General features: G+C 45.4%; 2 protein-coding genes across 2 annotated transcripts in view; one reads left to right on the plus strand and one right to left on the minus strand.

The window, feature by feature from the left end:
• Positions 1–473: 473 nt before the first annotated feature.
• The window catches only part of LOC140349618 (E3 ubiquitin-protein ligase TRIM21-like), a 74,305-nt gene continuing 49,550 nt past the window's right edge, over positions 474–25,228 (plus strand). The window contains exon 1 of the mRNA XM_072436043.1: positions 474–2,078. Coding sequence (XP_072292144.1) covers positions 474–2,078 — 1,605 coding nt within the window. The remainder of the gene's footprint in view (positions 2,079–25,228) is intronic.
• The window catches only part of rpgrip1l (RPGRIP1 like), a 30,903-nt gene continuing 28,882 nt past the window's right edge, over positions 23,208–25,228 (minus strand). The window contains exon 24 of the mRNA XM_072435525.1: positions 23,208–23,373. Coding sequence (XP_072291626.1) covers positions 23,270–23,373 — 104 coding nt within the window. The 3' untranslated portion in view covers positions 23,208–23,269. The remainder of the gene's footprint in view (positions 23,374–25,228) is intronic.

A 25,228-nucleotide genomic window follows, 5' to 3' on the forward strand; every position in this document is an offset into this window, starting at 1 on the left:
CCTGACCTTCGCTATGACGTCCGCTTTAAGATTGTTTACACTAGTCCACAGATAATCAGAAAATACACAGAATAGTTAAAATTCACAGAATAGTTCATTGTGACCCATTTGCAGCAAGATCGTCGTGACTCATGATAAATAGGACACAGACATGACAATAATTGATCAATATCTACACACCCAAAAGTTCTGTTCTGTCCATAAAACATGTTTAGTTTCACTTTGGCTTTTCCAGGGTCAGAATCGTGGCCCCGCCCACTTCTCTGTCAGCTCAAACCGACTACAAACAGGTGGAGAGTTCCATCATCGAGCTCTTGGATTCATCCTTCTTTTTACTACAAACTCTCATCATTACGTTCTGTTCATTATCTGAGCTGCTCCGAGACAGTGACTGTAGGATTTTACAGGTTTATCAGCTTCATATGACGCAAAGACACTTTTTCACCCAATATGTCTCTGTCCTCAGGGTCAGAATGGCGGCTCTGAGGTCTGAGGACCAGTTCCTGTGCTCCATCTGTCTGGATCTCTTCACTGAACCAGTGACCACTCCATGTGGACACAACTTCTGCAAACGCTGCCTCTCCCAGCACCGGGACACCAGCGCCCTCTGCAGGTGTCCTCTGTGTAATGAGCTGTTCCACATCAAACCAGAGCTCAAAGTGAACACGTTCATCTCAGAGATGGTCTCTCAGTTCAAACAGGAAGCAGGAAGTAGGTCTGAACAAGAGTCCAGACCTGGAGAAGTGTCCTGTGATTACTGCACCAGTCCCAAACTGAAGGCTCTGAAGTCCTGCCTGGTCTGTCTGTCCTCGTACTGTGAGACGCACCTTCAGCCTCATCTGAGCGTGCCCGGGCTGAGGAGCCACCAGCTGACCCAGCCTGTGGAGAACATAGAGGAGAGGATGTGTCCCCAACACCACAAACCTCTGGAGCTCTTCTGCAGCACCGACCACAGCTGCGTCTGTACCATGTGCACTGTTTTAGAGCACCAGTCTCATAAGTTTGTGTCTCTGAAGGAAGAGTTTGACCGGAGAAAGGCCTCGCTGCAGAAGACTCAGGAGCAGAGCAGGAACATGGTGGAGCAGAGGAGGCTGAAGATCCAGGAGGTCCAGAGCTCAGTGCAGCTCAGTCAGAGAGCAGTCGACACAGAGACGGCCACAGGGCTGCAGGCCTTCACCGCTCTGATAGAGTCTGTTCAGAGGAGCCGAGAGCGCTTCATACAAGAGCTCCAGGAGAGACAGAGACAGAGCCAGAAACAGGCTGAAGCTCTGGTCCTCCAGCTGCAGCAGGAGATCTGTGAGCTGGAGCAGAGAAGCACTGAGGCAGAGCAGCTCCAACGCTCTGAAGACCACCTGCACTTCCTCCAGCACTGCACTAAACTGACGCCCCCTACAGGCCTGAAGGACTGGAGCAGTGAGACACTGGAGACAGAGACGTATGAGGGAACTGCAGCCCGAGCTCTGTCTGAGCTGGAGGAGAGACTAAAGGAGACTTTCACTGAAGAACGTAAGAAGGAGTCTGAGGCAAAACTGAAGAAAATCAAACAGTTTGCTGTGGATCTCATTCTGGATCCAGACACTGCAAATGTTAAACTGTTTGTGTCCAGAGATTTGAAGCAGGTTCATTACACGGATGAGAGAATCTTCACAGACAGTCCTCAGAGATTTTTGTTGCGCAATGTTTTAACAAAGCAGAGTTTTTCTTCAGGCAAGTTCTACTTTGAGGTTCAAGTCAAAGAAAAGACTATGTGGACTTTAGGAGTGGCCAAAGAGTCTGTAGAAAGAAAGAACATAAAGGCTCTTAACAGTAAATATGGATACTGGTGCATCTATATGAAAAACACAGATAAGTATGAGGCTTGTACTGATCCTTCAGTCCCTCTGTCTCTGAAGTCTCCTCCCCAGAAGGTTGGTGTGTTTGTGGACTATGACAAAGGTCTGGTCTCCTTTTATGATGCTGATTCTGCAGATCTCATCTACTCCTTCACCGGCTGCTGCTTCAAAGAGAAACTGTTTCCATTTTTAAATCCTCGTTATAACTCTAAAGGTGTAAACTCTGCTCCTCTGGTCCTCACCACAGTGGTGACTGACCGTGGCCAATCCAGTTACATGTCTACCCGGAGACATTTTGAGTTATTCTACAGATTCTGAAAGTGTGAATTCAAAGCTTTCCAATGATGTCTCACTCATGTAGATCTGATAATATTTGAGTAACTTGGTCATTTGAATGTAAACAACTCTCAAACCCATTCACTGAGAAAACGGGGCTCAAAGTTTCTCACCGGAGTGAGCCCAGAGTCACAGGGGGGCTCATTTGCATCTCATTGAGACAAGCCCTCCCCCCTGTCACACTGACAGCCCCTCCCCCTACAGCTGTCACTCAAGACTCAAGAGGAGTGTTGTTATTGATGGTAACTGGACTTGAATCAGAATTAGAAGTCACTGTATTAAAATGGAAATACTTGGATTACTAAAGGCCCTGAATAGAATCAAAGAATCAGAATGAGAATAGGGTTCATTGCATTTGTCGATAAACATAATTCACAGGTGATTCAGTGCAACACAAACAACAAAAGATAAGATAAAATAGCCTTTAATGTTACAACGCAGTAGATACAGGGGGAAAGGACAGTAACTTATAGGAAGTTTAAAAAACACTCTTAATAGAAGAACTCTTATAAACAGATGCCAGGGCCAGGTATACGAACTGCAACGGGTCCATGGCTTTGAATATATGAGATAATAGATATGATATGTACACCACCAGAGTCCAATTACATCAGAGATCACATCCTCATCCTCTTCTTCGTCTGTGCACTCTTCTGTGCTGTGACTCTCGGCTCTTGGCATCAAAGCTGTAAACAAATAACAGGACATTTAAGAAATGGCAAACTATTTCACATAAAACACTCATTTACTATTTTTTTTTTTTTTAACACAATGTGAGAGTTTCAATATAAATACCTGAAGTGCTGATAACTCTTGATCTTTGGAAGCCGTCTGAAGAAGGGACTCAGATGCTTCTGCCAGTCCAAGTTCTTGACAAACACTTTGCCATCCGCCGTTCCAACAAGCTGTGGGATATTGAGGTGAGACTCAGGAGAGCTGTTTTCCACTACCTGATGACAAGGGCGACAATGTAAAAAAAATGAGAACAGAAGAAACATATCTTAAGCAGAGAGCAGCACTGAAGTTTTGCCAGGCTAATGTTTACACATTACAGTAGTCAAATAATATAAACTAACCTCAGCGATGTCTTCCAAAGTGTCAACCCTGGTCTTCATGTATGCTCGCTTGATAAGTCCAAAGCCGCAATCAGGGGAGAATTTGGTGTGGCCAGCAATGAGGAAGTGGATGTCCATTGTGTAGTGAAGCTTGGCCCCGGCTGCAGAGGGTTGGACGGAAAGTGTGTCTGTAGTAGACAGACACAGAGAGAGAGCGAGAGAGAGAGAGAGAGAGCGAGAGAGAGAGAGAAAGGAGATTAGATTAATACATATAACATTTGATTAAGACGTATATGTCTCTATAATTGCTATTCTGCATTTGCACTATTATTAGTACCTGCTGTGCAAAGTCAAAGCTGTAATGCATCCTGATGTCTTTGCTTGCTGGCGGTGAGGGTCCGAAAGACAGCCCATTAGATTCTGTTGTAGAGATCTGTGCGTGGCCTGCAGCTTCTGATGTGTTGGAGAAGCTGTTTCCACAGTGATCTGAAGCTTGATGTACAAACTGCAGGCTCACCTGAAAAACAGATGTTGCTTATGGTTAATTATACTCTAATCATTAAAACATGAAAATCACCAAAATAATGTTTTACACTTAACACGCTCCTTAGCAGACTTCACGTAGAGACAGGTCATGTCAGTCAGAGTGTCTTTGCCAATTCTGAAAAGGGGGATAAAAGGATTAGGGTTAACAGTAATATGGGAATAACACGCTTCACAGATAACAGTTCACATTGTGACGTTAACGGTGTATTTAAGATGCAAAACGCGGAGATATTGGGACATCTGCCCTCGGCTAGCGATGCTAGCTAGCTCACTTGAGATAACACTGCTCGTAAAAGGAAAACACTTGCAGAACAGCACACCAAAACATAAACATACACTCGAGTTTAAAACCGGCGCACATTAAAGTGATTAAAAGCGGGTGTTTTAGTCGCAAAGCTTTCCTGGTTCAGCCGTCCTGTTGTCTCTTCCAACACCGTGCACAGAGAGACACACAGGAAGCTGATAATGGCCAGGCAAGCGCGTGATTGGTTCGAGTGACGCAGTGCATGCGTGACGTGCAACGTACGTAAGGCACGTGACCAGAAGTGGTATCGGGAGTTGTTGTTTTTTTCTCTTCCCACGCCGAAAAATAACCCGATAACATAGCAAAGTTTAGCTTACAACTTAGCTCCGAATAGCTGCGTTTAGCTCCGGGCTCTGGGGCTAACAGCCGGTTTAGCACCATAAAACACACACAAAGCACGACCCACACAACCCACGGGCCAACCCACGCCGAAAAATAACCCGATAACATGGTGATAACAGCAAGTAATCACATTAAGCCCGTATTGCAGAGTGCACTGAAGCAACATGTTAGCTTAGCATTAGCTCCACCGGAGCAGACAAGTAAGATTCTAAAGTGATCACGAGACCGCCTTAAAACACAGCTTTAAAGCAATAATTTAGTAGTAAAGTAAAAGTGTACCTGAGTAAACAGTTCCGTTGCAATGTAGTCCAGGAAATGTAAGCTCTGAAGACTGTGCTCTGAAGACTGTGCTCTGCAGACGGTCTGGAGTGATGAGAGAAGCACGCAGAGCACGCAGCTGTAGCCATGCGGATCACAGTTGATTGGTGGAAAATGTAAACAACACGTTGGCTAGAAAAAGGTGACGCCCCCCAGGAGAGCAGGAAAAAGACCCGAAAACTCCACATTTTTAACAGCTCAATGTATATGTTTAAGACAACCAATAGTGTTATCTGAAGCACACAGGGGCTTATTCATAACTTCAACTAGCACATTCTGCAAAAAAACGAAAATCAAAAATTTGGGGGAAAAAAAGTAAAATGCTGTTTTTCTCAGTTTCACCGAGGCCGACATGGTCCGACAATTGCGGCGGCGGGGCACAAGAAGTGACTCTGGTGTTCAGACCAATAATCATTAGTTTAATCAAATGTTAAGCCAAATACTTTGTAGTACTGCATGACTATGTGTGTATTTGAAGATGAATATTGTTTAAGGTTAAAAGATGTATCTGTGCATATTAAGTTATTCCATCTAAAATAACTGTCGTGTCCATGGCAACACAGTAAATAATCTCTTGTCTTGACAAACCTCTAACGGTTCTGAAAGTGTCACTGCTCTTTCCATCCCATAATCCTTTGCTGCCTCCCTGGGTTTGTCTCCGTTTCTAAACCGCTCCACCGCCGTTAGCGCGCTCCATTAGCTCGTCTCCGCTGATTTAACCGCGACTAACGCAGGTCAAAGCGTCTGAGAATCTTAATTAAGGCTAAAGTCGGCGGCAGATGGCGCCTTCGCCGACGCTCGCGAGCCGTTTGTTACCGAGCGCCGTGTCCGGGATCGACGCCGGACTAAACTTAGCAATTACACCAAACAGACAAAATAAATCTGCTGAATTGAATCGCATTTTTCTAATTCTATTGTAAAAAAACTAAAAATATTTTCCGATTTGTATTTGATTTTTACTTATGGTTATGGGTTATTGGACTTTAAATGTAAAGCTCTTTGTGTTATGTGTGAAAACATTTGTGATTCACGTTAAAGATTGATTGATTGATTGATTGATTGATTGATGGATGTAACGTTTAATTTGCTTACACTGTCTTCTTTTTTTAAACAAACTGCATTAAAAAGATCAAGTGGAAACGTGATGTAATTAAGTGCGTCTTTGACCCCAGATCTGCAGCGTAAACACGTAAAGGTCGAGGCTAAATCTCCTGCAGGAGTTGCAAATTCACCACGTTAAATCTCACATTTGAACGTTTCCTGGACGTGCGCCGACTCTTATCTCGCCGTCGACAGTCGCCACAACGTTGACAAGTGCAAACATCTGGGATCGTGCGTCCGTAGATAATATTACATACCTTTCGAGTCAATTTGTTCAATGTAGAGAAATAAACAATACCATATTTTCCGGAGTATAAGTCGCACCAGCCAAAAAATGCATAATAGAGAAGTTGCACTGGAGTATGAAATGCGGTTGCAAGTGTGAAAATAACAAATAATATCACATATAAGTCACTCCAGAGTATAAGTATAAATATAAGTCGCACTCCGGCCAAAACTATGAAAAAAGTTGCGACAAATTGCTCGTGATATTCTGCAAGTACCAAATACATTTTAACAACAGTACTTCTTTGTTAAACCTCAGACGTAGTAGAAAACGCACAGTTTCATCATCAGAACAGTGAAAACATCGATGTCGTGCGCAACACTCGGCTCCAAACAAACAACATCGTCAAATAATTGTTAAATACTGTCGTCCGATCCGTGAAGCAGACTCTACTGCTTCAGGGTTTGTCATAAATACAACTGTAATTGAGTAAATGTACTGCACTGTGAGGCATTCAAGGGCAAGGTAAAAACAGCGCCGTCTCTTCTGTCCCCGTGCGTTCTCGCTAAAGGTTAGCGCTAACTAATATGAAAAGGTTAACGTCGTTAGCCTCCATTCCGCTCTAAATGAAAGTTAGTTACGTACTTCAAAAAACGGCCTGCTCCATCTTAACCTGGTTAGTTTCATTCTGGGTTGAAAAGAGCAAATTATCAGCGAATGATCTTTCATCTTATGAGGTGTAATCGGATTGTGAGCCGTGGACTCGCTGGACCTGCTGCAGCCGCCGGAGACTGTACTCACTGCACTTACGCAGTACTTCACCAGGATTTACCACATCTTTCAATCAAAAAAGTACTTTCAGACGTTCTAAACTTTACCCGTGGTCTTCAAAAGTGCAGTACCTGATGTTCGCCTTCGTTTGCAAAGTCATTTCTCGCTCACTTTGACTTCAGAGCAACAAACCGACTCTTATTTAACCGGGGAAAGTTCTGCCGAGTTCTGCCTGTCGTGCACGCCCAGGAAGCGCGGAAAAGTGTAACGTTATCAAACGTTTCCGTCTCATCGCCGTCGTCGCGTCTTCGTCTTTCCGACAGTTCTACATCCAACGTTTCTCTTCGGTCGCTCTCTACCGCCCCCTGCTGTCCGTGAACCTGCTGCTGCTGCTGCCGTCGAGCCCCAGCGGTTGCAAATGCATTGTGGTGTTGATTATTTTTCACACGGACAACCACATGAGGGCGCTCTAGGCTCTAAGCGACGCAGAAGAAGAATCTGCACTTCCTCTTCCTCTGGAGTTTGTGGAGTTGTTTAGAAGTGACACAGAGGAAGAAGAATTCAGTGGATTTAGTGATTTGGGGTAAAACTGATGCTTTGCTAAACTTGTTAGCATGTTCTTTATGCTATAGTTATCTGAATAACTGTTCATATGTTACGTTAACATACCAGACACTTACCACAGTTCTGTCTGTGCCTCATGTAGCTGAAGGTGTTAGCGTTAGCATACGTCATGTAGCTGAAGGTGTTAGCATACGTCATGTAGCTGAAAGTGTTAGCGTTAGCATACGTCATGTAGCTGAAGGTGTTAGCGTTAGTATACGTCATGTAGCTGAAGGTGTTAGCGTTAGCATACGTCATGTAGCTGAAGGTGTTAGCGTTAGCATACGTCATGTAGCTGAAGGTGTTAGCGTTAGCATACGTACACCTATTCACCATGTTCAATAAATTTCCCTCAAAAATGCATTTCACACTCCAGTGCGACTTATATTTGTTTTTTCTTCTCTATTATGCATTTTTTGGCTGGTGCGACTTATACTCCAGTGCGACTTATATCCCGGAAAATACGGTAGATATCACGTCCGGGTTTAGTTCGTGCTTTAGTCCATATTTTGGTTTGTCCGAGTGAGAGACGCCGGAGACGCCGGATCAATGCGAGTCGATAAAAGTCCTCGAAGGCTTTCACTCAACCCTTGTAATCATGAAATATTAACGACCACAGGGGGGCGACGCTTGGACGCGCCGCAGCAAGCGCCTGTCAGAAGAACATGTGTGTGTTTCCGTGAGCGAGCGAAGGTCAGTGCGGGTTGAACAAAGCCTCGTCCCGTCCGACGCATCGACCTTCGCGCTCGTCTGGACGGAAACTCAGCGGAATCGCCATTTCATTTATTACATAAGCGGAAAGAGCAGCGGCAATTAAAACAAATTAAATGCATCTAAATTGTGTCGCGATATCACAGTTTTGTTTTACAGTTATTGTGAGGGAAAACAAATATTTTCACGATTTTTCAAAAAAAAAAAATTAAATTTAAAATAAAAAAAAAAAAATCTAAATTTTTCAATTTTTCACGAATTTTCTAAATTTTTCACGGAGAACATGACTGAAGAATATGAAGAAGAATTTCAATTTTTATTTTCTTCAATTTCCTCAAGGGTTTATCCAGCAAGTTAATGTGATAAAAATGTGTCTGATACAACAGGGTTTATTATTATTTTGAACATTTAAGTGAATTTGTCTGGACTAAAGCAGAAATTTTTTATTTTGTTTCTAAAAATCGTCACAATTATTATTCTTTAGTTCTTTTTTACGATTACATTGTGACATAAATAATCGCAATTGTCGATTCAATGAATAATCTTCACGTCCTTAAATGTGTGGCCAAAATTGTAATAATGACACAATTAAATATGTTTTATTAATTTCACTATTATCCAATCAAATGCAGTTTTGATTATGTTGATAATGAATTACTGTAACAAATATGACATGATTCAAGCGTTCAAGCGAAAAAAGGACATTTTATATATTTTATGCCTTTTGTATTTCATTGTTTTGTATTATTATTTTATATGTATCATAATGTATCTAATAACTGGATATTTAAACACAAAAACGGGTAAAAAATGTCCAAAAATTGGCTAAAAACATCACTAAATCCAATGTTTTCCGCACAAATATTGTCCGTCCGTTTTGAAAATCGCATTTAAAAAACGACGCGGCGTAATTAGTTTGTAAAATGTCTCACTGGAGCCTCTTCGTTAAGTGAATTATCCGCGACTGTAACTGATCTCGTTAGTGTTTGACTGTGGGCCTTTGTTCACCGCTCGACGACAGCCAAGCGCCCCCTGCTGTCGGGAACGAACATCTACAGCTCGTCGTCACGGACGCCAAACGTATCCGAGTAAAGAAATACAAGTGAAAATAAATGGGACGTTTGAGTAGCTTTAGTTTTGTTATTTTAATACATTTTTAAATACAAAATGTAAAGCTTTATTTGTCCAATAGGAACAACAGAAAAACATGTCAAAAAGTAAATAAATTGTATTGTATGGAGACCTGATAATTCCATAAATAATACTTAACTGAGTCAATATTTTTTTAAGAATTAATGTATATTTTTCCTACACGTTAAGTAATTTCTTTTTTTGGGGGTTATTTCTTTGTGAGATTTGAGCTGCAGACTTTTATGACTCATTATTATTCATATAAACTGACACTTATTAAGTTTTCATTCTGATATTTATCCGTGGCCACTTTGTTTTTTAAAAAAGAGGCATGAAGTAGTTTAAATATGATCGTTTAGTGATTAAATACTTTCTGTGGAAATAAAACGCACTTCAAATTGTGGCAGGTTCAGCAGCACATTTTTGATTCGATTTCACTTTATTTCGAGGCAAAATCAGTCTTTTTCCCTCTTTAAAGTAAAATCATACGCATTCACGTATTCATCGTCGATTAGTTCACTTTAAACGCGATGGCAAACGTCAAAAACGACTCTTAACCGTCCCGAGTAAATGATGAATGTCTCCCCTCGTTGCATATTCCCAGATAACACGGGATATTCAGATCGCCGCTCGGATGCTTGACACTTCTGACACGTCGGTAACAGGACCCAGAGCCGCTGACCCCCGGCAACACCCCGCCCCCTGTACGCCCCCCCCCCCTGCCCCCTGTACGCCCCCCCCCCCCCCCCCCGCCCCCTGTATGCCCCCCCCCCCCCCCCCCCCCCCGCAGCGTCGCTCATTTAAATAGCGCTGAATAAAAGAAGCCGCGGACGGACGGGACGGGTGAAATCTGCTTATAATGAAATGCGAGCGGGGGGCCCATCGAGCGTTTGACAGGTCGGATCGGAAGAGGGGGCCACGGATGGACGCGCAGGGGGGCTACGGAGGGGGGGCTACGGAGGGCGGAGGGGGGGGGGGGGGCGCCGCGCGTTATGCAAAACAAAGAGGCGGGGCTGAGAGGGTCGAGAAGGCCTAAAACAGAGCTAACGCCGCGATCGAGGCGACTTCAGCTGTATTTATTTATGATTTATTATTTATATTTATGTATTCTTGTAAATGAGTCGTTTTGTTTCCTCCCCAGAGAGATGAGTTACATTAAAGATTAGAGATTAGTTACATTAAAGATTAGTTACATTAAAGATTAGAGATTAGTTACATTAAATATTAAAGATTAGTTACATTAAAGATTATAGATTAGTTACATTAAAGATTAGAGATTAGTTACATTAAATATTAAAGATTAGTTACATTAAAGATTAGAGATTAGTTACATTAAAGATTAGTTACATTAAAGATTAGAGATTAGTTATGCTCAAGAGGTCATGCAAATAACATCTACTTATACAACAAAATACAAGAGAACTGTGTTTATTATGATTTTTTTTTTACTGTCGTCCACGATTTGTCCTTTTTTGTCGATTGTTACAGCTCTGACCGAGAGGACTGAAGGCTGCTCTCCACTTTTAAATAAATATGAATCATAAATAATCATAAATAATAGATGAATAATAAACAAATAATAATAAATGAATAATAAATGAACATTAAATAACTCGTAAATGGCTGGTGAATATAATAAATAAATATGATGACATGATTAAATAAATAAATAATAATAATAAATAAATGAATAAATAAATGAATAAATAAATGAATAAATAAATAAATAATTAATAATAAATTAACACATAATACATAATAAATAACATGTAAATGGCTGGTGAATATAAAAACTTATCAGAGACTAAAAATAATTATAATTTAGATTTTAAAACCTCAAGTATCCGGGCGACCTTTGCGTTATCGTGATATTTCTGCAAAACATTGCAGCTTCGGCGGTCAGACCAAATCCTGTCGACTTAAATATGTGGACGTGTCGTTTCTGTTACACGAGTCGTTTCTGTTACACGAGTCGTTTCTGTTACACGAGTCGTTTCTGCTACACGCTACAGGCTACAGGCTACACACTACACGCTACAGGCTACAGGCTACACACTACACGCTACAGGCTACAGGCTACACACTACACGCTACACGCTACTACACGCTACAGTCTACGTGCTACACGCTACAGGCTACAGGCTACACGCTACAGGCTACTACACGCTACAGGCTACACGCTACAGGCTACTACACGCTACAGGCTACTGTCATGGAATTAGACATACACCGATGCTATTCCGTAACACATCGAGAACACAATTCAACTTAGAATATGAAACGACACAGAAATATCAGACATTTGTATGGCAAGCTTAGGAGAAAACGCCGGGCTGTGTCAGCCAGGCCGTTGTAAGCAGCCTGGCTGATCCTCCTGCGTCTCACCCTGTTTTTTCCCATGCTGGTTGGTTTTATTAGATATTCTGGAATAGGCGGGTCACATTTCTCATTGGTCAGCTTCACATCAAGGCACTTGGTATTTTTACGTAGAGATCAAGCCTTGGGTAAACATTACCCAAACTCCTCTGGGCTGTCACCCCCCTAGGGTAAACATTCTTTGGCCCATCTTTACGACCCCTTCACAAATGCAGTTTGTCACACACCCGTTTTTCTCTTAGACTAATGATGCAGATAAAATATCACTATTATGCAGATAAAATACATGACAGAAATATACTCATATATTCACATTTTATCACAGCGACAGGCTACAGGCTACACGCTACAGGCTACTACATGCTACAGGCTACACGCTACAGGCTACACGCTACAGGCTACACGCTACAGGCTACACACTACAGGCTACAGGCTACTACACGCTACAGGCTACACGCTACAGGCTACACGCTACAGGCTACTACACGCTACAGGCTACACGCTACAGGCTACACGCTACAGGCTACATGCTACAGGCTACTACCGCTATAGGCTACACGCTATAGGCTACAGGTTACACGCTACAGGGTACTACACGCTACAAGCTACAGGTTACACGCTACAGGCTACTACACGCTACAGGCTACAGGTTACACGCTACACGCTACAGGCTACTACACGCTACAGGCTACAGGTTACACGCTACACGCTACATGGTACTACACGCTACAGGCTACAGGTTACACGCTACACGCTACAGGGTACTACACGCTACAGGCTACAGGTTACAGGCTACACGCTACAGGGTACTACACGCTACAGGCTACAGGTTACACGCTACACGCTACAGGGTACTACACGCTACAGGCTACAGGTTACACGCTACACGCTACAGGGTACTACACGCTACAGGCTACAGGTTACACGCTACACGCTACAGGGTACTACATGCTACAGGCTACAGGTTACACGCTACAGGCTACTACACGCCCACGCTTCAGCAACTGTTCCTGGATTTCAGAATGATGACAAATTAGGCCCGTCGCCGTAGCAATTGACAATTTTAAACAAAATCTTTACCCAAGAACAGCTTACTGCAGAGCAACTGTGGTTAAAACGCCCCCTACAGGTCAGATGACTCATTGAACTAAGACGCAGTTCAGATAAATATATTTAACATTTAGCTTTTTTTTTTTTTAGAAATGTTATCACAGAGTAGCACAATTTTTAGGTTTACAATTTCACTTCCTGTTTGGGAAGTAGAAAATTACCCAGCAAACACTGGGACAAAACTAATTTGACAAATACAAATATCTGAGAGCGATTTTATTTAGTTGAATTAATGTTTAAAGAGTCAAAAAAGTTGTTTTTTTGTGTAAATTCTGCATAAACTTAGACTGGAATGAATGTCACTGGTGTGATGTCACTTCCTGTCATTTTCTACACAACAGGTATAAATACACCATAAAGTCAAATGTACAACATTGTTAAAACCTGTCACTTGAACCAAAAAGCTTCTGAATCAATTGCACGATGCAGCGCAGCATTTTACACGCGTGTGCGTCATATTCATAACAAGACCCCGGTGAGGCGCGTCCATAGTTTTGCATTCATTACCTGCTATGTGGCGCCACCTGTTGGTAGATGGAGGCTCGACCACTTCCAGATAGAAGAATAAACCCAGATTTAGCGTGAAAAGTGAGACTAAAGTGTGAACAGAATCACATTATGACCTTAGCGATCTTTACCAGTTCAATGAGATGAATCACGTGCATTAAAACCACAAAACAAATGGAAATATGGATGATATATCGTGAATGTTGTTTTGAAGATCTGCCAAATCTGAATATCGTTTATAGTTTAAAGAATAAAATAAAAACTGCTACAAAAAGAGCTGGTTACAGACAAAAGTTAAGTATGTTATAAACGCTCAAAGGGTTTAAAGTTTAGAGACTAAATCGAGGTCAGAGTTCGTTTGAGGCGTCTGGGCCGGACATACACAACACCACATACACAACACCACATACACAACACCACATACACAACACCACATACACAACACCACATACACAACACCACATACACAACACCACATACACAACACCACATACACAACACCACATACACAACACCACACTGTAACAACATTTGGGTCGCACACAAAATACCCAATAAATTAAGTTAAATTAAATTTGTGAAATTACAAATAAAATACTTTAGTCCATCCGAGTCTGAACCAGGACTAACCTTGAATCAAAACAGGTCCAAAGCAGAATTATATAAAGACTTAACCAAGACCAAAATTAAACCAGTTGAACAAGATGAGGTGAGGGCCGGATTAAATCACTTGGAGGGCCTGATTTGGCCCCCGGGCCTTATGTTGAATAGCCTTGGACTAAATTAAGGCTAATTTCAGACACGTTGTTTTTGAATTGACATATCGTCTGATTATTGTTATCGGGACGCTGACCATCGACTAAAGAACTGACCGATTATCTCGATCAATCGCCGTGTCATTTGATTGGACAGATCTATATCGATCAAACGCACACGTCGTGACCCCGCCCGCGTCGCCCCGCCCCCCCTCGCCCCGCATAACCCGCGTCTCCGGCTGTCCACGGACTCCTGCCGCGGCGCATTCGAGTGAGGGAGGGGTCAGAGTGAGTGAGGGAGGGGTCAGAGTGAGTGAGGGAGGGGTCAGAGTGAGTGAGGGAGGGGTCTGAGTGAGTGAGGGAGGGGTCAGAGTGAGGGAGGGGTCAGAGTGAGGGAGGGGTCTGAGTGAGGGAGGGGTCAGAATGAGGGAGAGGTCAGAGTGAGGGAGGGGTCAGAGTGTGGGAGGGGTCAGAGTGAGGGAGGGGTCTGAGTGAGGGAGGGGTCAGAGTGAGGAAGGGGTCAGAGTGAGGGAGGGGTCTGAGTGAGTGAGGGAGGGGTCAGAGTGAGTGAGGGGTCAGAGTGAGGAAGGGGTCAGAGTGAGGGAGGGAGGGGTCAGAGTGAGGGAGGGGTCAGAGTTCACCGTGCTGCGATGCCGACCCGCCACGCCCTGCTGATCGCCGCCGCCGGTGCCTGAAGAAGCTCTGACATCGACCCGTCCGAGGAAAGCGCGCTCATCTCGCCGCTAAACGAGGCGCGGCGCCCGCTCGCCGAGACCCCCTGACATCTGACAGCCCCTCCGCGCCCGGCATGGTAAACAGGCCCGAGACGTCCGGCCCGAGACGTCCGGCCCGGCGCTCTGATTGGTCGACGGCGTCTGAAGAACGTCAAGGCCGAGGAGACGAGGAAGAACTGACACTGAGGAGAAAACGCAAATGAAAATGTTATTCCCGAAACCTCCACAAAATGAGGAATGAACAGTATTTTCAAATCAAATCAATTTATTTTTGTAAGGCCCAAAATCACAACAACAGTGGCCTCTGAGGGCCACAGGGAGAAATGAATCAACAATGTCTGTGGTGGCGATGAAGTCAGACAATGTCTGTGGTGGCGAGGGACGATGTCCCAGGGTCCTCTGTCCTTAGACTCTCCTTCTCGGCCAGGAAAAACTACAAAAAAAACCTCTTTGGGAAAAAAGCGTAGAAACCTGGAGGAGTTCCAGTGAAGGAGAGATCCGACTCTCACAGACGGACAGACGGACACAAGGAGACTGGAGCTGGACCCACTTTTCAGGCAGAAGAGGGACCGTCTGAGTCGAGCTGGACCCACTCTTCAGGCAGATGAGGGACCGTCGGGGGCGAGCTGGACCCACTCTTCAGGCAGATGAGGGACCGTCTGAGGCGAGCTGGACTCACTCTTCAGGCAGATGAGGGACCGTCGGGGGCGAGCTGGACCCACTCCTCAGGCAGATGAGGGACCGTCCACACAGGGCAGGGACCACTTCACCAGGGGAGGGGCATCTCGGTCCACAGGTCCTCAGGAGTGAGAGAAAGAAAAGAAGGCGGTGAACAGTTTGCAAGTGGAATCAAAAAATAAATATTGTTTGATAGCATAAGTAGTCAGAAGAAGAGGATAGTGCTCAAGCTGTCATACTTCCCCCAGCATAGTTACTCCTAGGGCAGCGTAGCTGAAGCTGTGGGTTTATGTTTCTGTTCCTAACTACTCTGACCATAAGCGATTTCGAAGAGGAACGTTTTAAGCCTGGACTTAAATGAAGAGACTGTGTCAGCATATTTAACATGGGTCGGGAGCTGATTCCATAACACAGGAGCTTGGTAGCTAAACGCTCTACCTCCTACAGTACTTTTAGAGACTCTTGGCACCACCAGAAGGCCAGCATTCTGAGAGTGAAGAGCTCTGTTTGGATGATATGGTTCTATAGCATCTTTGAGGTAGGATGGGGCCATGTCATTTATGGCTTTGTAGGTCAAGAGTAGAATTTTGAATTTGATTCTGGACTCGACGGGGAGCCAGTGAAGAGACTTCAGCACTGGCGTAATGTGCTCTCTTCTTTTTGTTCCTGTTAGTAATCTTGCTGCTGCATTTTGAACCAGTTGAAAGCTTTTTATGGAGCTTTTAGGACACGCTGCAAGCAGGGAGTTACAGTAGTCTAATCTAGTCGTTACAAATGCATGGATAAGTTTTTCGGCATCACTTTTAGGCAGGATTCTTCTGATTTTGGCTCTTGTTGCGCAAATGGAAATAGGCTGTTTTACAAGCTTGATTTATATGAGCTTTAAATGAGAGCTCCTGGTCAAATAAGACTCCAAGGTTTCTTACAGTAGAACTGGAGGCTACACTGACATTGTCCAGTGTGACTATCTGCTCAGATAGAGAGTCACGTAGATGCTTAGGGCCAAGCACAATGACCTCGGTTTTTTCAGGGTTAAGAAGCAGGTAGTTTAGTGTCATCCAGGTTTTTATCTCCTTCACACAAGCACTAAGTCTGTCTACTTGATCGCTCTGATCAGGTTTCATTGATAAATACAGCTGAGTGTCGTCTGCATAGCAGTGGAAGTTAATGCCATGCTTTCTGATAATGTTGCCTAATGGCAGCATATAAAGAGTAAACAGAATTGGACCGAGTACCGAACCCTGTGGCACACCGTACATTACTTTAGAGCTTGGTGAGGAGCTCTGGTTTACATTAACAAATTGGAACCTATCAGATAGATAGGATTTAAACCAGCTGAGGGCTGTTCCTCCAACACCTACATCACATTCTAACCTCTGCAGTAGAATGTTGTGGTCAATGGTGTCAAACGCTGCGCTGAGGTCCAACAGAACCAGGATTGAGACCAGTCCATCGTCAGCGGCTAATAACAAATCATTTGTGACTTTAACTAGTGCAGTTTCAGTGCTGTGGTGGGCTCTGAACCCTGACTGGAAAACTTCAAATAAGTTATTGTCCTGCAGGTGGCGACAAAGCTGTTTTACTACAACTTTTTCAAGGTTTTAGAGACAAAGGGAAGATTTGAAATAGGTCTGTAGTTTACCAATAGGTCGGGATCTAGATTAGGCTTTTTCAGAAGAGGTTTAATGACTGCATGTTTGAAGGACTGTGGAACATAGCCACTTTCGAGTGAAGTATTTATTATATTAAGAATAGGGTCTATAATTAGGGGGAGAATGTCTTTGAGGAGCTTGGAATGGGGTCTAGGACACAAGTTGAGCTTTTAGAGGACATAATGGCTGAAGTTATCTCTGCTTGATCAACAGCTGTGAACCTTTCTAGGTTTACAGGTGGATTTATATGGGACGTTAGATTTACAGCTTGGGCTAGTTCAGGGCTAATAGCGGGGGTAATTTCATCTAATTTATCTCTGATTGTTTTTATTTTATTATTAAAAAATAGGATAAAATCATCAGAGCTGAGAGAAGCTGGGATTGAGGGCTCTACTGCACTGTGACAGTTTGTTAGCCTAGCTACAGCGCTGAAAAATTTTTTTAGTGTTACTTTTGTTGACTTCTATTAGATTTGAATAATATCTGGTTTGGGCCTTACGCAGAGCCTGCTTATAGGACAGCAGGCAACTTTTCCATGCTTTTAGGGATTCTTCTGTGTGAGAGCGACGAAATAATCCCTCTAACTTTCTAACTTTTTGTTTATGTGAACGCAGTTCTTGGTTGTACCATGGGGAGGCGCGCTTTGGCCTAATGACCTTCTGTTTTAACGGCGCGACAACGTCAAGAGCAGACTTCAGAGAATTCATGGTCAAGTCGACACATTGATCACTTAAACTGGGACTAAAGCTGTTCTCAGCAGGATCACATGACATGATCACATGACGTGATCACATGACGTGATCACATGACGTGATCACATGACATGATCACATGACGTGATCACATGACATGATCACATGACATGATCACATGACATGATCACATGACATGTCACTGAATATTGGCTCTATTATTTCTTTGAATTTTGAGATAGATTTTTCAGATATTGTCCTTTTCATTATAACTTTATTTTGTGGGACTGGGTGATCTTTAAGAATAAACTGAAAGGTAATTAGGAAATGATCTGACAATATAGGGTTTTGAGGGAGGACAATGAGGTCACTAATCTCTGTTCCATACGTTAGGACAAGATCCAGAGTGTTCTTGTGAGTGTGAGTCGGTTTATTTACATTCTGAGTGAAACCAATGCTGTCTAACAAGGCGCTGAAGGCATTACTGAGAGCGTCATCACTCATGTTCACGTGGATATTAAAGTCTCCAACTATAACTATTTTATCCCAGGCTAACACTAAGTTTGATATAAAGTCAGAAAACTCTGTTAAAAACTCTGAGTAGGGACCAGGAGGTCGGTAGATAACTATGAACAAAACTCCTTTTTGGTTTTTCATATTTGGACATGTGATTGACAGCATAAGGCTTTCAAATGAGTGAAATGCATTGTTAGTTTTAGGGCTCATGAGTCGCTTGAGTGTGAGATCACTGCCACACCACCACCTCGGCCTGTGCTCCTGGCGGTCTGAAAGTTAACATGGCTGGGTGGGGTTAACATGGGTGGGTGGGGTTAACATGGGTGGGTGGGGTTAACATGGGTGGGTGGGGTTAACATGGGTGGGTGGGGTGGACTCATTTAGTAGTATCCAATTTTGTTACCGTATTTTTGGGGGTATAAGATAAGATATTCCTTTATTGTCCCACATGGGGAAATTTCATTGGTGCAACGCAGGTAGATACAGAGGTAGATACAGAAGAACAGATCACTTATAGGAAGTCTGAAAAACACTTTCAGTAGAAGATCTCCTATAAACAAATAAAAACTCCCATAGACAAATAAATAAATAAATACATAAATACCATTGCATGTGATCACGACAGTAATTGCACATGAATATGTGTCACGACAGCACATGGATTGCACAGTAATTTCACAGTAGTTGCACATGAATTCCAACAGCAATTGCACATATGACAGAGTTGCACATCAGTATTAGGTTAGGTCAGTATTGCGAGTGTTCAGTACTAACAGTTTTTGTTATAAAGTCTGACAGCAGCAGGAAGGAAAGACCTACGGAACCTTTCCCTCACACAGCGAGGGTGGATCAGTCTCTCACTGAAGCTGCTCTCCAGAGCGGAGAGAGTGTCCTGCAGGGGGCGACACTCATGATCCAGCATAGATGTGAATCTAGCCAGGACCCTCCTGTCCCCCACCTCCTGCACCGAGTCCAGAGCACAGCCCAGGACGGAGCTGGACTTCTTGATGACTCTGTCCAGCCTCTTCCTCTCCCTCTCTGTGATGCTGCTGCTCCAGCAGGCCACACCGTACAGGAGGGCTGATGCCACCACAGAGTCGTAGAAGGTCTTCAGGAGTGGCCCTGTCACTCCAAAAGAGCTGAGTCTCCTCAGGAGGTAGAGCCAACTCTGGCTCTTCCTGTACAGTACGTCTGTGTTATGAGTCCAGTCCAGTTTGTGGTTCAGATGAACACCCAGGTACTTGTATGAGTCACTCTCTCAATGTCCCGTCCCTGGATGTTCACTGGTGAGGGGGCAGTGGGGTGGCGTCTGCGGAAATCCACCACCATCGCCTTGGTCTTCCCCGCGTTGATGAGGAGGTGGTTCCGCTGACACCAGTCCACAAAGTCCTGCGCCAGTCCTCTGTACTCCTCGTCATCGTATAAGTCGCAAAAAATGCATAATGGAGCAGAAACAAATATATATAAGTCGCATTTTTGGGGTAAATTTATTTGATAAAATTCAAGTCCAAGAACAGACATTTCATCTGTAAATGCAGTTTAAAATAATAACAGATGAGAGAACATGGTGAATAGGTGTACGTATGCTAACGCTAACACCTTCAGCTACATGACGTATGCTAACGCTAACACCTTCAGCTACATGACGTATGCTAACACCTTCAGCTACATGACGTATGCTAACGCTAACACCTTCAGCTACATGACGTATTCTAACGCTAACACCTTCAGCTACATGACGTATGCTAACACCTTCAGCTACATGACGTATGCTAACGCTAACACCTTCAGCTACATGACGTATGCTAACGCTAACACCTTCAGCTACATGACGTATGCTAACACCTTCAGCTACATGACGTATGCTAACGCTAACACCTTCAGCTACATGACGTATTCTAACGCTAACACCTTCAGCTACATGACGTATGCTAACACCTTCAGCTACATGACGTATGCTAACGCTAACACCTTCAGCTACATGACGTATGCTAACGCTAACACCTTCAGCTACATGACGTATGCTAACGCTAACACCTTCAGCTACATGACGTATGCTAACGCTAACACCTTCAGCTACATGACGTATGCTAACGCTAACACCTTCAGCTACATGACGCACAGACAGAACTGTGGTAAGTGTCTGGTATGTTAACGTAACATATGAACAGTTATTCAGATAACTATAGCATAAAGAACATGCTAACAAGTTTAGCAAAGCATCAGTTTTACCCCAAATCACTAAATCCACTGAATTCTTCTTCCTCTGTGTCACTTCTGAACAACTCCACAAACTCCAGAGGAAGAAGTGCTGATTCTTCTTCTGCGTCGCTTAGAGCCTAGAGCGCCCTCTTGTGGTTGTCAGTGTGAAAATAATGAATAATATCACATATAAGTCGCACCCCGGCCAAAAGTATGAAAAATGGTGAGACTTATAGTCCGGTAAATACAGAATTAATTATCCAATGATGCTCGTCTTCTTCACCGTGGGTTCTGCTTGGTTCCCTCTGGCTCCAGGTTCTGGTTCTCCACATTGAGCAGGAACAGATACGAGAACTCCCTGCAGCGTTTTCTCTTTCAAATTAAATGTATAAAAAACTGAAATTCTCTCTCACTGGAATTATTTAGAATTGGAAAAATATGACATTTGGACTTTTTTGATGACGTAAATGTTGATTAATTTTGCTTTTGTCAGGTTGATTTCTTGATTTCTGTATTTTCATTTAAAATTTCGCTCTCTGGTCGTGTTCTGTGTTTGTTCCATGATAATCTAAATAAATATTGCTCTTATCCACATTTAGTGTTCCTGGTTTGCTCTAGGGCGTGTACTAGGCGTGTTCAGGGCGTGTTCTGGGCATACTCTGGGCGTGTTCTGGGGCGTGTTTTGGGCACGTTCTTGGCCTGTTCTGGGAGTGTTCTGGGAGTGTTCTGGCGTGTTCAGGGCGTGTTCTGGGCATGCTCTTGGCGTGTTCTGGGCATGTTCTAGGCGTGTTCTGGGAGTGTTCCGGGGCGTGTTTTGGGCACGTTCTTGGCCTGTTCTGGCGTGTTCAGGGCGTGTTCTGGGCATGTTCTAGGCATGTTCAGGGCCTGTTCTGGGAGTGTTCTGGGCGTGTTCAGGGCGTGTTCTGGGCATGTTCTTGGCGTGTTCAGGGCGTGTTCTGGGCGTGTTCTGGCCATGTTCAGGGCTTGTTATGGACGTGTTCTGGGCGTGTTCAGGGCGCGTTCAGGGCGTGTTCTGGGTATGCTTTGTTTGTGTTCAGGGCGCGTTCTGGGCGTGTTCAGGGCGTGTTTTGGGCAAGCTCTGGGCGTGTTCTGGGCATACTCTGGGCGTGTTCTGGGCGTGTTCAGGGCGTGTTCTGGGCACGCTCTGGGCGTGTTCAGGGCGTATTCTGGGCGTGTTCAGGGCGTGTTCTAGGCATGTTTAGGGCGTGTTGAGGGCGTGTTCTAGGGCGTGTTCAGGGCGTGTTCTGGGCGTGTTCTGGTGCGTGTTCTGGGCATACTCTGTACGTGTTCAGAGCGTGTTCTGGGCATGTTTAGGGCTTGTTCTAGGGCGTGTTCAAGATGTGTTCTCGGGCGTGTTCAGGGCGTGTTCTAGGGCGTGTTCTGGGCGTGTTCAGGGCGTGTTCTAGGGCGTGTTCTGGGCATGCTCTGGGCGTGTTCAGGGCGTGTTCTGGGCACGCTCTGGGCGTGTTCAGGGCGTGTTCTAGGCATGTTTAGGGCGTGTTGAGGGCGTGTTCTAGGGCGTGTTCTGGGCGTGTTCAGGGCGTGTTCTGGGCGTGTTCAGGGCGTGTTCTAGGGCGTGTTCAGGGCGTGTTCTGGGCATGCTCTGGGCATGCTCTGGGCGTGTTCAGGGCGTGTTCTGTGTTTGTTCCATGTTTTGTGCTGCATTTTAAAAGCTTTTAGATAATATAAAGAAAACAGAAGTTCAAAGGTACAAAAACGCTTTATTCAAACAAAATACAAGAACACTGTAAAAAACAAAGTGTGAGGAACAAATGCCACTTGTGTCGTCAAATATCACAAACTGTTCAGAACATATAAAAATAATCTAAATAAATACTGCTCTTATCTACATTTTGGACACGGTCACAGTAAAAAACAAGAGAATATGGCAGTCTAAAAACACACACTCAGAATAAATCTATAAAAACATGTTTGACAATAAAACTTATAATTCTGAGGTTAATATGAAAACACACGATTTTAAACATTTCATTTAAAGCACAAAATGAGAAACTCTGATTCTTACTAATTTCACATCAATTGTCTAAAATTAATTCATTCATTTTCTACCACTTTATCCTGTTCGGGGTCACGGGTGACCGGAGCCTCTCCCAGTGACTTTGGGCCTTCGGCGGGGTACGACCTGGACAGTGGGCAGCTCGTCACAGGTTTAACACAGAGACATAAACACTCACATTCATTCACTAACACGTCTAAAATATGTTTCCTACATACGTTTTGTCAACAACAAACAAAAACAGGATGTAATGTTTTCTTCCGATGTCCCACATTCACTCTCACAACACACTTTCATACACATGCAGTCCAGTTGTGTTGCGTGTCTCAGTCCAGTTGTGCGTCTCCAGTTGTGTTGCGTGTCTCAGTCCAGTTGTGCGTCTCCAGTTGTGTTGCGTGTCTCAGTCCAGCTGTGCGTCTCCAGTTGTGTTGCGTGTCTCAGTCCAGCTGTGCGTCTCCAGTTGTGTTGCGTGTCTCAGTCCAGTTGTGCGTCTCCAGTTGTGTTGCGTGTCTCAGTCCAGTTGTGCGTCTCCAGTTGTGTTGCGTGTCTCAGTCCAGTTGTGCGTCTCCAGTTGTGTTGCGTGTCTCAGTCCAGTTGTGCGTCTCCAGTTGTGTTGCGTGTCTCAGTCCAGTTGTGCGTCTCCAGTTGTGTTGCGTGTCTCAGTCCAGTTGTGCGTCTCCAGTTGTGTTGCGTGTCTCAGTCCAGCTGTGCGTCTCCAGTTGTGTTGCGTGCCTCAGTCCAGTTGTGTGTCTTCCATGACGGCCTGCAGTGTGGACAGCGCCTCCACAGACACAGTGAGGACGCCCATCACTTCACTCTGGTCCTCTGCGTCCAACACTGGAAACAACAAGAGCAGGACAAGATTACACCAGAGACGCACTGAAGCAGAACAAGAGCAGTATTCACACGTGTAACACCAGTAACGTGTTCTGAGGCGTGTTCTGGGGCGTGTTCTGGGGCGTGTTCTGGGGCGTGTTCTTGGGCGTGTTCTGGGCATGTTCTGGGCGTGTTCTGAGGCGTGTTCTGGGGCGTGTTCTTGGGCGTGTTCTGGGCATGTTCTTGGCCTGTTCTGGGCGTGTTCTGGGGCATGTTCTGGGGCGTGTTCTGGGGCCTGTTCTGGGGCGTGTTCTGGGCGTGTTCGGAGGCGTGTTCTGGGGCGTGTTCTGGGGCGTGTTCTTGGCCTGTTCTGGGCATGTTCTGGGGCATGTTCTGGGGCATGTTCTGGGGCGTGTTCTGGGGGCGTGTTCTGGGGCGTGTTCTTGGCCTGTTCTGGGCGTGTTCTGGAGCGTGTTCTGGGGCATGTTCTGGGCGTGTTCTTGGCCTGTTCTGGGCGTGTTCTGAGGCGTGTTCTGAGGCGTGTTCTGGGGCGTGTTCTTGGGCGTGTTCTGGGCATGTTCTGGGCGTGTTCTGAGGCGTGTTCTGGGGCGTGTTCTTGGGCGTGTTCTGGGCATGTTCTTGGCCTGTTCTGGGCGTGTTCTGGGGCGTGTTCTGGGGCGTGTTCTGGGGCCTGTTCTGGGGCGTGTTCTGGGCGTGTTCGGAGGCGTGTTCTGGGGCGTGTTCTTGGGCGTGTTCTGGGCATGTTCTTGGCCTGTTCTGGGCCTGTTCTGGGGCCTGTTCTGGGGCGTGTTCTGGGGCGTGTTCTTGGGCGTGTTCTGGGCATGTTCTGGGCGTGTTCTGAGGCGTGTTCTGGAGCGTGTTCTGGGCATGTTCTTGGCCTGTTCTGGGCGTGTTCTGGGGCATGTTCTGGGGCGTGTTCTGGGGCATGTTCTGGGGCATGTTCTGGGGCATGTTCTGGGGCGTGTTCTGGGGGCGTGTTCTGGGGCGTGTTCTTGGCCTGTTCTGGGAGTGTTCTGGGCGTGTTCTTGGCCTGTTCTGGGCGTGTTCTGAGGCGTGTTCTGAGGCGTGTTCTGAGGCGTGTTCTGAGGCGTGTTCTGGGGCGTGTTCTGGGGCGTGTTCTTGGGCGTGTTCTGGGCATGTTCTGGGCGTGTTCTGAGGCGTGTTCTGGGGCGTGTTCTTGGGCGTGTTCTGGGGCGTGTTCTGGGGCGTGTTCTTGGGCGTGTTCTGGGCATGTTCTGGGCGTGTTCTGAGGCGTGTTCTGGGGCGTGTTCTTGGGCGTGTTCTGGGCATGTTCTTGGCCTGTTCTGGGCGTGTTCTGGGGCATGTTCTGGGGCGTGTTCTGGGGCCTGTTCTGGGGCGTGTTCTGGGCGTGTTCGGAGGCGTGTTCTGGGGCGTGTTCTTGGGCGTGTTCTGGGCATGTTCTTGGCCTGTTCTGGGCCTGTTCTGGGGCCTGTTCTGGGGCGTGTTCTGGGGCGTGTTCTTGGGCGTGTTCTGGGCATGTTCTGGGCGTGTTCTGAGGCGTGTTCTGGAGCGTGTTCTGGGCATGTTCTTGGCCTGTTCTGGGCGTGTTCTGGGGCATGTTCTGGGGCGTGTTCTGGGGCATGTTCTGGGGCATGTTCTGGGGCGTGTTCTGGGGGCGTGTTCTGGGGCGTGTTCTGGGCGTGTTCTGGAGCGTGTTCTGGGGCATGTTCTGGGCGTGTTCTTGGCCTGTTCTGGGCGTATTCTGAGGCGTGTTCTGAGGCGTGTTCTGAGGCGTGTTCTGGGGCGTGTTCTGGGGCGTGTTCTGGGGCGTGTTCTTGGGCGTGTTCTGGGCATGTTCTTGGCCTGTTCTGGGCGTGTTCTGGGGCATGTTCTG

The sequence above is a fragment of the Eucyclogobius newberryi genome, unplaced genomic scaffold (assembly GCF_026437365.1).
Source record: "Eucyclogobius newberryi isolate DKJ021-1_F unplaced genomic scaffold, fEucNew1.0.hap1 SCAF_7, whole genome shotgun sequence".
Lineage (NCBI taxonomy): Eukaryota > Metazoa > Chordata > Actinopteri > Gobiiformes > Gobiidae > Eucyclogobius > Eucyclogobius newberryi.